Here is a 12,801-nt window from a genome sequence, read left to right on the forward strand (position 1 = left end):
ATATACTGGCTTATACCAAAGATCAACACAAAATGCTGGATTAACTCAGCGGGTCAAGCAGCATCTCTAGAGAAAAATAATGAATAGATGATGTTTCGGGTCGGAACCCTTCTTCAGACTAAAGGTTGGGGGGTAAATAAACTCGAGGTGAGAAAAGGTCAGAAAAAATCAGAGCCGGTAACAGATATCGTCAGGAAGGGTGGGCCCATAATGGCCCATTGATGGCTGGGAAAGGTGTGATGATAAGAGGAATACAAGGGTGCCACAAGTTGGGTGATACAAGACTGCAGATGCTGGAATTTTGAGCAAGGAACAAACTGCTGGAAGAACTCTGGGTCAGGTAGCCATCGGGAAAGAAAATGGTCAGATGACATTTTGTGTCAGGATGCTTCTTCAGACTAATAGGGAGGAGATAGCTGGTAGAAAGAGGTGAGTGGAGGGGTGGAGCAAGAGCTAGCACCTTAGATGCATTAGGGGGTAAGGGATTAACATTCAACATGGGAAAGAATACTTCTCTCATAGGATTGTGAATCTTTGGGATTTTCTACCTCTGTCCCTCTCTTCCCCTCCCCCTTCCCAGTTCTCCCTCTATCTTCCTGTCTCCACCTATATCCTTCCTTTGTCCCACTCCCCTGACATCAGTCTGAAGAAGGGTCTTGACCCAAAACGTCACCCATTCCTTCTCTCCTGAGATGCTGCCTGACCCGCTGAGTTACTCCAGCATTTTGTGAAATAAATACCTTCGATTTGTACCAGCAACTGGAGTTATTTTCTTACACTATATGTTAAAACAAAGTTGGCTATGGGTAAGTTATAGTTGGCCTGTACAAAACAAAACTGCAACAAATTGGATAATAACTAAAGATAAGTATTTTTTTTAAATCTAAATAACAGGAGATTCTGCAGTTTATATTTAAGCCCAAACTATCATTATTAACATAATGGTCATAATTACATAAGTGTTCATGGGACCTCGCTGTATCGTAGTGCATTTCTTTCATTTTTAACAAGTGACTATGTAAAATATTCACAAAATGCTGAAGTAACTCAGCAGGTCAGGCAGCATCTCAGGAGAGAGAAGGTTAATTTCTCCTGAGATGCTGCCTGACCTGCTGAGTTACTCCAGCATTTTGTGAATAAATACCTTCGATTTGTACCAGCATCTGCAGTTATTTTCTTATACTCTGTAAAATACTCATCTGCTTAAAAAAATATATATTTGGGATGTCCTCGGGTGACAATGGTGATAATTGTTTTTTAAAATGTGACTGAAAAAAAATCCATTTAATTTCTGTGATGGCAATGTCCATGTCAGTCTTTAAATGGTTATACTGAATTTATTCAATTATCCAATGAAAATCAGTTGTGGGTAAAGCTGGTCCAAACCAAAAAGTTATCTTATTGGTGAAATTATGACATTAACATGATTAGGTTATGCATATAATTTTTATAATTCCTAATACAATCATAATATTGAATATGTAAGTACAATGTTATCAGAGTAACTTTTTTAAATATGTAGTCTTAGATATCCAGGATTCTGTGGGCTAATTATTCCTCCTTATTTTGGGTTGTTGCTGTGATTTCACAAAAACACAGAATGTGACAGTATTTTACTACTTTACTCATGTATAACTATATTTTAAAGTTGTTTTTTTCACTGTAGTCATTGAGAAATTGTATAATAAAGAGCATTTGAGCAGCACATATTTTTTTACATAAGTAATGGGTGTTGGAATTGGTGCAGTTACGATATGATAGAACTTTATTTATCCATGAAACATGAAATTAACGTGACGAGTGGAAAGGATTGGGGTGTGCAAAGATTGGGGAAGGGGGGAGGGGAGGGGAGTCAGTCTCAGTATACCCCATGACAGAAGGGGGAGGAGTTGTACAGTTTGATAACCACAGGGACGAAGGATCTCCTGTGGCGTTCGGTCCTGCATCTTGGTGGAGCCCGTCTGTTGCTGAAGGTACTCCTCAGGTTGACCAGTGTGTCATGGAGGGGGTGAACTGTATTGTCCATGATGCTCCGCAGTTTGACGAGCATCCTCCCCTCCAAGACTATCTCCCATGAATCCAACTCAGCCCCCAGGATGGAGCCAGCATTCCTGATGAGCTTGTTCATTCTGTTGGCGCCGGTGGCACTCACCCTGTTGCCTCAGCACATGGCAGCGAAGTAGATGGCACTGGCTACCACCGATTGGTAGAACATCTGTAGCATCTTACTGCAGATGTTGAAGGAGCGGAGCCTTCTCAAAAAGCACAGCTGGCTCTGTCCCTTCTTGTACAGGGCCTCAGTGTTCCTAGACCAGTCCAGTTTATGATACAATAAGATACGATACTTTATTTATCCCAGGAGGGAAATTGGTCAATTGTTTTATTATAGGTCTATAATTATATTATAATTCAATATAATTATTTTATTATATCCACTTTTTTCTTCCTTGACTATGCATTTAATGGAAAGAGTGGGAGGGACACGGTAAGCCTTTTAAAAGAAAATTGTAATCATTAAGAAATTGTATAATGTAGAGCAATCAATCCTACCCAGCCTGGCTGCCCGTCAATTTCCATGGGTAACTGCGCAATTACTGAGAGTTTTACATTTTGGTTGACGTGATACAAGGTAAATGACACGCAGTTTTTGTTTTTGGGTGGGTGGGTGCGGGATTAAAGGTAAATTTTTGCGCTACCTCTGTGCAAAGGGCGGCATCATGAAGCTCTGCGGGCGGCGGGCCTGACTCCGTTTCCATGGTGACCGAGACCTTCGGAGCCGGAAATGACGCGCATCGGCGGAAGTTAGAACCTCGGAGCAGTCACTCGTTGCCAGGCAACCGACGCTCGGCTGCAGGAGCCTGGTCCCGGGAATGGTCGAGTGTTACCGGGATGGGGAACCTGTAAGGAAAGGACGTTAAATAAGTAAAACAAGCTCGACAACGCGCGGGGAGGGGAGGAGGTGGTGGAAGAGGAGGAGGGGGGGAGGGGATGGCTTTGGAGACGGTGAGGGTGGTGGTGCGATGTAGACCGAGCAACAACCGGGAGAAGGACCTGAACTGCAAGGTGGTGGTCTCCATGGACAGTAACCGCGGCCAGTGCTTCATCCAGAAGCCCGGGGCCCACGGAGAGCCGCCAAAACAGTTCACTTTCGACGGCGTCTATTACATTGAGAGTACCACCGAGCAGCTGTACAACGAGATCGCCTATCCGCTGGTGGAGGTAAAACAGCAACTAGCGTGATATGACTGGTTGGTTGAATAGAGCCACTGGGGGAGCAATTTACGCGCAGTACTGTGAAGATCATTGAATCCTTAACGAGGCTTGCACCAACATCACCATTCGGAGTATTAAACTTAACTGTGGCCCAGGTTGTTATTCACTCGCTTCTGAGTCAGAGGTTCATATCCCATTCCTGAGCACCAAAATCTCAGCTGGCCATTCAACGTGGTGCGGAGAAGCATTTGATGGTCCATATTTTGAACAAGAAGTTAAATTAAAGCCCTCTCATATATGCATAGAAGATCCAAAAGTACTGTTTCAATTATTCCTAATTGCCTGAACTGTACTTATCCCAGAATCAATGTCAAATTACTCATTATTACAATGCTATTTGTGGGACTGTCCTGGTGCAGATCTGCTGCAGCATTTCCTATAGCAATTATCAAATAAATTTAGGATTTTTGGAGGATGTTAAATACACTGTACAGTTGCAAGATTTGACAGATCAGATGTCACCTGTTTAATGGAGCTGTTACTCCTTCAGGAGCATTGTCAATATAGTGAACAAATGCACCATTTAATTGAGATGCTGAAAATAAAGCCCAAATTAAATTAGAATGCTATTATCATTATCAGCGGCACATCAATTTCAGATGGAATAAGCGACATAATTTACATTTTCTTAAAATCTACCAATCTTATGCTGCTCTTTCTTAAAGGTTTTTAATAGGAGCAAATAACTTGACTGTTAACTAATTGAGCAGTTTTTGAAAATAAATGTAGGCAGCAAGTGGAACTACCTCAACATCCACCCACACATGCTGATTTCCTAGAATGGGATTGGGGAGGCTGTCAATGGGTCATAGTCATTTGTAGTATCATTGTTTGCATTACCTCAGAAAAGTGTCCACTTGAAAAAAGCCCGCCAAATTATAGATCCAATGGGGGGAGCTTATTGGTGCCAACCTCTCTTCAATGATGCCATGATGGGTATAGTTGTGCTTGAAGCCAAACCCAAACCTGTGAAAACTGGAGGTTATAAAATGGATGATGGATATTGTTGATAATCTCACAATACAATTGGTGTTCCTGTTCCTTCTAAGTGTGTCATTCAATTAGGTTTACTTAGATGTTTTATTTTTGCTGTCTTATGTACGCACTGCACGAATGATGTTTATGATTTTGGTACGATTAAGCCATAATTAAAGAAGTTAATAATTTTAACTTTAATGTTGGGATTTCCAGGGGTTTTAAAGTAATAATCTTTTTGAGTTAGTGGAAATGCATTGGAGGAAGGCAACTACGGTAAAATAAACTCAAATAGAAATTAGTTCAGGAAGTTGATTGTTTAAGAACTGATGTCCCATCGAGAATGTCTCTGTCCACTTTAAAACTTTGATAAAACTGATTCTTATCTATCCAATCAGCTTATGGATATTATATATAAAAGGACATGTTGATTTTGGGCAGTATCTTTATCTCTTTAATTTAAAAGCCAGTTTTAGAGGGAAAAAAATTATTGATATGATTTATTTGTTTAGTTGCATGATTTGAGATTAAAGGACAAATTAATTATTGATGAGTTGGTGACCACATCCCTTCCCTCAGTTCCTGAACAAGTGCAAGGTGACACACACGCCGGGGCGGCCAGGGAATGTGTAGGAGTTCGCCTAGGCCATCGTCTTCCTGGCCTCCAACACAGCGTCCTTCATCACCTATTGAGATGAAAGAATGAAAGGAAATTAATAATAGAGAAAAGATAATGCTGGAGAAATTATTGGGGTGGAAAGCCAATAAAACACACAGTGCAAGAAGGAACAGTCATGGAAGTAGTATATGCCGTGGATTGTCATCTTTAAAAATTCTATGGATGAGTTCCCTGCATATTCAAGAAGAGCAAATTCAACCTCAATATTTTAAAAACAAAATAAGGGAGAAATAATATAGGAAACTATAGACAAGCCCATTCTTACATCAATGACGGGAAATGCTAGAGTCTATTATTAAAAAAATGAACAGTAAAATGATTTAAAGGGGATTAGACACAAGTAAAATATATTTATGAAAGAAAAAAACATATTTAACAAACTTACTAGAACTTTTTGAAGATGTGACTGTTGGAATAGATGAGAGAATCAGTAGATGCTGTGTATTTTGATTTTTAGAAGGTCTCCAAGACAGTAGCCTTCTTGCCACAATATAGGAGGAGGCCATTGGTCATATGAGATTCATGCCTGCACCCAGCAGAACAGTCCCATTGGTCCAATTTCCACCTTTCCCATTCCTCTGAACCTCCGCAACTTATCTTCCCTCAAAGACCCAACAATTATACCAAGTGATAATTTTCTTTAGTCAGTTAACCTTTCCAGAGGAAACCAGAGAGAACAGAATAAATCTTAACAGTCACAGGGAGAACATGCAAAATCGACGCAGCTTCTTGGTTGTGGATGAACCCAAGCCCCTGACCTATATTATTACAGGGATCAGGAATATAGGTCCCTGCTATATTACTATGCCACCCGGTCTGGTTCAACTTGATTGTTTAATGTGTAAAATTAAAGTACATGACATGGATTGAAAATTGGCTGAGAGTGGAAATGAAAGGGTCTCTTATGGGGTGGTATTGGTGACTAATGGGGTACGACAGGCATAAGTGCTTGCATCCCTTGTACAGATATAATTGATTTTCATGAGGGAACCAAATGTAATATTTCATAAATTCGCTGATGCACAAGACTGGATGGGCTCATGAGTTATGAGGAGGATGACAAAAATACTTCATGACCATGAAGATAAGTTGGACGCAGTGGGATGAATGGGGCTGAAGGACCTGCCACCTTACTTTGTATGCAGTAATATCTTTGGTCAATAAGGAGAGATCAAGGAATTTGGGAATTTGTTGTCCAGAGATTAGAAGAATGATAGGTGTACTCATAGAAATATAGAAAATTCAAACGGGGCTTGACAATGTAGATTACCCTGACTAGAGTGTTTAGAACCAAGTCCACATGTCTCAAAATAAGAGTTCAGTGCTTTAGCATTTACAAATTTCTTCACAGAGACATTAGTGAATCTTTGAAATTCTCTGCCCATGAGGGCAGTGAAGGTTTAGTTGATGAGGACATTTAATAGAGATTGTTAGGCTTTAGATGTGCATTAGTGCAAGAAAGCAGCATTTCAGTAAAATATTAGTTGTGATCTTATTGAATGATGGAGCAGACACCGCATATCCTATGACTCCAAAGACGTACAGGTATGTAGGTTAATTGGCTGGGTAAATGTAAAAATTGTCCCTAGTGGGTGTAGGATAGTGTTAATGTACGGGGATCACTGGGCGGCACGGACTTGGAGGACCGAAAAGGCCTGTTTCCGGCTGTATATATATGATATGATATGATATGACTCATCACAAGCCCCAATATGATACATGTCATTAATATATGTTAGAAAAAGAGTTGTTTTTGCTTATTACTGCTGAACCTCCATTCCATATCTAAATATTGACAAGTTTGAAGCAATCATATTTGTTTCCCAGCAAAATACTCTGCACACAACTTTCCATTCTTCATCTGATTGCTCATTTAAATTTGCCTTTATTTTGAATATAACATGCAGAGATAAAAAGGCACGAAATGGAACAGAATTGCAAGTGGATGTATTCCAAAAACAGTTTAAAAATCTTCTTTGTTTCAATGCTACATGTGATAATCATCAATTTGATGAAATATTGTTTTGTGCTATTATAAACTCTTAATGGTGAATGTTGTTTTACTTTCAACTAGGGTGTCACTGAAGGCTACAATGGAACAATATTTGCCTATGGCCAGACAGGAAGTGGAAAATCATTCACTATGCAAGGCATTTCTTCTCCAACATCGCAACGAGGAGTTATTCCCAGAGCTTTTGAACATATATTTGAGAGCATCCAGGTATCCAGATAAATAGTAGATTAAAATTTACAAGAATTGTATTTCTGTGGTTTAATTATTGATCATTTTGAATCTCAAGAACAGCAGAGCAAAACCAGGATGTCGTGCAGTTTTGCAGAATTTATGTTGTGTTCCATTGTGATACAATTGCTAAACTGAATTCCACCCTGCTTTAGTATAAGCAGTATTTGTAGTGGCACATGTCCTCTTGATGCACAAGTGATAGCATTGTTAGATGTACTTCAGTGAGTTATAAATGCAGTAGACCAAGAGTTTACATTTGCAATTCATCACATGCTGAGTTCCTAATCTCAATTAGGTTGAAAGGAATGTCTAAGTAAAGGCGAGGCAGCTCTCAATAGGACAGAAGATGAAACTAAACTCCATCCTAATTACAATCATGGAATTGAGACATGATTTGCATTAACTCTTATTGAGGGAATTGAAATTAGAAACCCTACAATAAGTATGTTTAATTTACATTTTAATTGTTTTCTCTGCCCTTTGATTTTTGGCATGCTCCTAATATCTTTCCTCATATCCATCCAGATAATTAAACAATCAGCTATTATTTAAGAGCATTTCATTTAGATTTATGATCATTCAGTACTTTGATTACTTTGCAGCAAAATGTAACCAGTTTAAGAGGTTTCAATGCCACTGTGTGTTCACCCACAGTGTACCGAAAATACTAAGTTCCTCGTGAGGGCTTCATATTTGGAGATTTACAATGAAGAGATCCGTGACCTTCTGGGTAAAGATACCAAACACAAACTGGAGGTAAAATGTTTGTAAGAACAATGTGTCAGGACAAATTGTCATAATAATATTCTCTCCCATACGATGAATGTTAATATTTTCAGAAATCTCAATATGATGCATGTACAAGAGACTGCAGTCCAACATGTGTAGGAAGGAACTGCAGATGCTGGTTTAAACCGAAGGATAGACACAAAAAGCTGGAATAACTCAGCGGGCCAGGCAGCATCTCTGGAGAAAAGGAGTAGGTGACGTTTCGGGTCGAGACCCTTCTCCAGACATGCTGCCTGGCCCGCTGAGTTACTCCAGCTTTTTGTGTCTATCTGCAGTCCAACATGTGTTGGCTTGTCAGCTTTACTAACTTTACTTTTTGACGTAATCAAGTATTGCTTGAGGAAATTAAGCAAAAGCATTTGACAATACCAGCCTATGTTAACATATTTTGGCTGGTCCCATCAGTTGCACCAGTGCAAAACAGGGCTGAGAAACTAGCCAGAAATTCTGATAGAATTTCGTCTTAAGTCATGAGTGCTAAATACTTGTAAGACTATTGGCAGGAAATCTTTGGTAACTTTCACTTCAATGGAAACACGTGCGTAGAGATAAGTACAAGCCAGTATCCACTCTCACACATATTTAGCACTGGTAAGAAAATATTTTTATTTTCTGCCCTTTGCCTTGGTCCAAATTTCAGTGAATTAGTTGATTCAATATGACTTGGTTCATTTTTAAATGATAAAATTGCATTTGAATGAGTACATTCCGCAAAAATTACCCATTTTTTGAGGGGGAAACAGAATAAAGTTATTTTAATTATACCATTTAACATTAGAATTGAAAGCCAGTGCCTCGGGGAGTTATGAAAGTTAACTTGTGTTTGAACTGCAAAATTTCAGAAATTGAATTTTCATGGAGAAAATTTTCTATGCTGGATTTGTAATCAGTGCCTTTGATATTTTCATTGAATTTTTATTTGCAAGATTCTCTTTGGTACCATCAAACATATTAATTTTTTTTTAATGATAGATAATGGAAATTTGAAATACAAACCGATAACACTCATCAAGCTAGGCAGCATTAGTGAAAAGTAAAGTAGTTCATATTTCTAGGTATGAAACACCATCAGAAATGACATGGGGAGAAAATAAGTTATTCTTCAGTAGAAGAAAAGGAAGGGAAAGAATAGGTAGAACAAAGGGAAAATCACTGAAAGGTTCAGAATAAATGAGTAAATTTAGCAGTTAAATGGCAGTTGCTAACTCAGTAACATTTTCCAGCACAATCCCAGGTTACTGTGAGTTTCTTACTATCCAGGAATCTAGAAATCTCTCAGAATGAATACAGTGACTGAGATTCGCAATGCTCCATGGTAAAGAAGTCAAAAGGTGTACTACTGTCTTGAGTAAAGAAAATTTTCTTCCCCCCATTCCTAAACAGCCATTTTAAAATTCTAGGACATGGCTATAAGATCCTATGAATAGACTGTTTTTAATCCCATTATATTGTTCAGTACTTTTAATTTATTTGTAAGTTCTCATTTTCATTAGACTCTTGCTGGCATAGTTTTCAGTGTGAAAATGGTTACAAAATATTTGCGGCACTAAAAACTGCAGGTACTGGAATCTTTAGAAAAAGCCAAGAGACTGGAGGAACACAGCGGGTCAGGCAATATCTATGGAGGAAATGAACAGAGGACATTTCAGTTCAGAATCTTTCTTCAGATTAATGGAGTAGGGGGTGAAAAGCTGGAAAAGAGGTCGGGGGGGTGGGGGGGGGGTGAGACAAATTCTGGCAAATGATAGCTGCATACAAATGACAGGGGTGATTGGCAAATGGGGGGATTAGGTAACTAAGTCTAGAGGTACAAAAGAGACAAAAGGTTATCAGAGGAGGAAATAAGAGGAGTGAAATGTGAAGATGGTGGGAAGAATATGGATGGATGGATGGGGGGGGGGGGTTGATGGGAGGATAAAAGGAAAATATGAGATTCAGGGATGGACAATAACCATATAAAGGATAAAGAGGCAAGATGATGGTAGATGGTGGAAGAAATTCAATTTAAGCACATTTCTTTATTCCCAGTTATAATTTAATTTGTCTTTATCCTGATTATAACTGGGAATAAGGAAATGTGCTTAGCTTTTGTTTTCATTATCTTTTTGCATTCCTGAAGAAAACTTCACAATCTATTTTCATATTTCTTGCTCATTTCCTCTCATGTTCTGTTTTCCACCAGAGGACAACAGTATATCCGCTATTTCAGTTTGAAGAAGGGTCCCATCCTGAGCTGTCCATTCCATCCCCGGATGCTGCCTGACCTGCTAAGTTCCTCCAGCACTTTGTGTTTTGTTCAAGATTCCAGCATCTGCAGTTTCTTGTGTCTGCAGTATCTCAATTATTCTCTGCTAATTTTTTAAGCCTTTCCAGCTATCTCCAATGCCAGTCTTCAGCTCTATTTAATCTATTTTGATGACAAAACTTTCTGTAATTGCCAGAGCTTTCAACCCCATCCATTACATTTTTCTCATTTCTGGTCTCACCTCTTCTCCCTCAGAGTGCAAAGATTTTAGGAGGCCAGGTGATGATCCTTTCATTGCGGACTTCCCAATCTTTGACATGTTCCTGGAACCACATCATCTGTGCAGCTGATCCAATTATATTTCTGAATAACTTTGGGCTCTTACATAGATACATAGAAAATTGGTGCAGGAGTAGGCCATTCGGCCCTTCGAGCTAGCACTGCCATTTAATGTGATTATGGCTGATCATCCACAATCAGTGCCCCGTTCCTGCTTTCTCCCCAAGTATAATTAATTTGTAGGGCAAACTGTAGGTGTGTGATTAATGCTTAGAAATCCACAAATAGAACTCAACAACTGTTCCTATGAAAACCAGAAGAATGGCCATATTAAGCTGGAAAAGATAATCTAAATACCGGTTCAATTTAAGAAATAAAACAAACCAGCATTTTTACATATAGAATTACATTAAAATTGCAGCATAAAGGCAATGGATCCAACTGTGTTGACAATTATGTTCGGCACAGCCTCTTATGCAATATGATAGAAGAAGCGTAGAACAAAGGGAATTTCTTCGCTAGCTGAAATAATGTGGCCATTGAACAGCAGTCAAGTCCTTTTGCTATTATTGGAAAGTTTGTATATTGTCACGCTCACTAAAAATAAACCATGATGTTGGCATCAAATCTACCAAAAGGGTGTGTTGATCTGACTTGCTAATCTGACCTCTAACTCAAAGAGGCCAAATATATGCTCTAGATCCAAATGGCACAACAATCTGAATCTCTACTCCCTGCATCAAATCCTCAGCTACGCATTCACCTGTCCTATCTTCCTGCTCTTACCTTCACTTGCACCTGGCATCGGGAGCAATCCAGAGATTACCACGAGGTTCTGCTTTTTAACCTTTTGCGTAACTCCTGTATTCACTCCGCAGGACCTCATCCCTTTTCCTAGCTATGTTATTTGTGCCATCGTTTTGTATTTTTGGGCTTACCATGTTGGCTCCTCTACATTGTAAAAACGAAATGCTGATTGGACGATCTCTTTGCAGAATAAACATCTCCATTCAGTCTATCACTGTAATCCTCCATCTCCACTTCCACTCTGACCTCTCTGCCTTTGGCATCATACATTGATCCAATAAAGCCCAAATTAAACTTAACGAATAGCATCTCATATTCTGGCTTGACTGGACTCAACATTAAAATCAACAGCATTAGATAACTTGCCTTTCCAGTCTGTGTCAGAATACCTCAGCTGGCACCAACATTTCCCATGTCATTCAATATCATGCCATCTGTACCCTCTGACAGACATTTCCTTTGTTCTCTCCAATCCTCCCCACTTCTCTGAAACTTAAAATATGCTTGATATTAAAAATGTTCCATATTTATTTGTAAGTCATGATTCATGATTGTAAGTCATAGATTTTATTATTCTAACTTTGAATCCATGGAAAAAAATCAAACTCACATCTCTGGTCAATGCTCCAGAACTTTGACTATTCATCCAGTTACTTAATCACTGTGTTCCAACTCCAGTCATTTGAGTTGAAATCAGTTGTCGTTTAGTTGGTCCAAAAGTGTTTTCTATATGCAGTAGTTGACTGATCTAATTTGCTTTCCACCTTTTTTAATCCAGATTTCCACAATTCCCAATCATGTACATAAATACATGTACATATTGTGTGAAGGCAGGTTTAAGCTCAGTAATGACTTTGCCCATTGTCAAATAGCCAATTGCCTAGTTAAACGATCATAAAGGTGATATATAGCTTCTGCTAATGATTCAGCACAGAACTGGGAGAATGCTGGATTGATTGTTGGAGGTAATGGTTTTCAGATGTATTTTGGAATTTTGTATTGAGTGCTGTGGAATGTCTTGAAGTTGATATTTAACCTGTTCAGTGCCACCTCCGAGTATACTTGGGTCATGGCCAGTAGTGAAAAAAAAACTCGGCAGTGACCAGGTCAATGCAAGTTTCTTCTTTCATCATACTGCAGCAAGGGATGGCACTCAAAAGATAAAAGGAGAAAATTAGAGATTAAAATTCAAGTCTTTTATCATGCTGCAGATTTAAAAGTTTTAAAAAGTTAATATTGCAAATTATCTGTACTTTGATAAGAGTTTAATTGAATTCAGGGAGGCTCTAACTTGTTTATCTCACACCTGATTATAGCTCAAGGAGCATCCAGAGAAAGGCATTTATGTGAAGGACCTCTCCATGCATACTGTACACAGTGTCACAGAGTGTGAAAAAATCATGGACATTGGCTGGGGTAATCGAGCTGTAGGATACACCCTCATGAACAAAGATTCATCTCGTTCACATTCGATATTCACCATTCACTTGGAGATGTGCTCGATTGGTT

At 39.0% G+C, this 12,801-nt stretch overlaps 1 protein-coding gene across 4 annotated transcripts in view; it reads left to right on the forward strand.

Moving 5' to 3' along the window:
- Window positions 1–2,837: 2,837 nt before the first annotated feature.
- Window positions 2,838–12,801, forward strand: part of kif17 (kinesin family member 17) — a 45,778-nt gene continuing 35,814 nt past the window's right edge. For 2 of the 4 annotated variants that reach the window (XM_078425455.1, XM_078425454.1), the window contains exons 1-4: window positions 2,989–3,219; window positions 7,002–7,148; window positions 7,827–7,928; window positions 12,609–12,798. In XM_078425455.1, coding sequence (XP_078281581.1) covers window positions 2,989–3,219; window positions 7,002–7,148; window positions 7,827–7,928; window positions 12,609–12,798 — 670 coding nt within the window. Of the gene's footprint in view, window positions 2,901–2,988; window positions 3,220–7,001; window positions 7,149–7,826; window positions 7,929–12,608; window positions 12,799–12,801 lie in introns of those variants that run through there. The other 2 variants (XM_078425456.1, XM_078425457.1) reach the window with 2 other exon arrangements.

This window comes from Rhinoraja longicauda, chromosome 30 (genome assembly GCF_053455715.1).
Source record: "Rhinoraja longicauda isolate Sanriku21f chromosome 30, sRhiLon1.1, whole genome shotgun sequence".
Classification (NCBI taxonomy): Eukaryota; Metazoa; Chordata; class Chondrichthyes; order Rajiformes; family Arhynchobatidae; genus Rhinoraja; species Rhinoraja longicauda.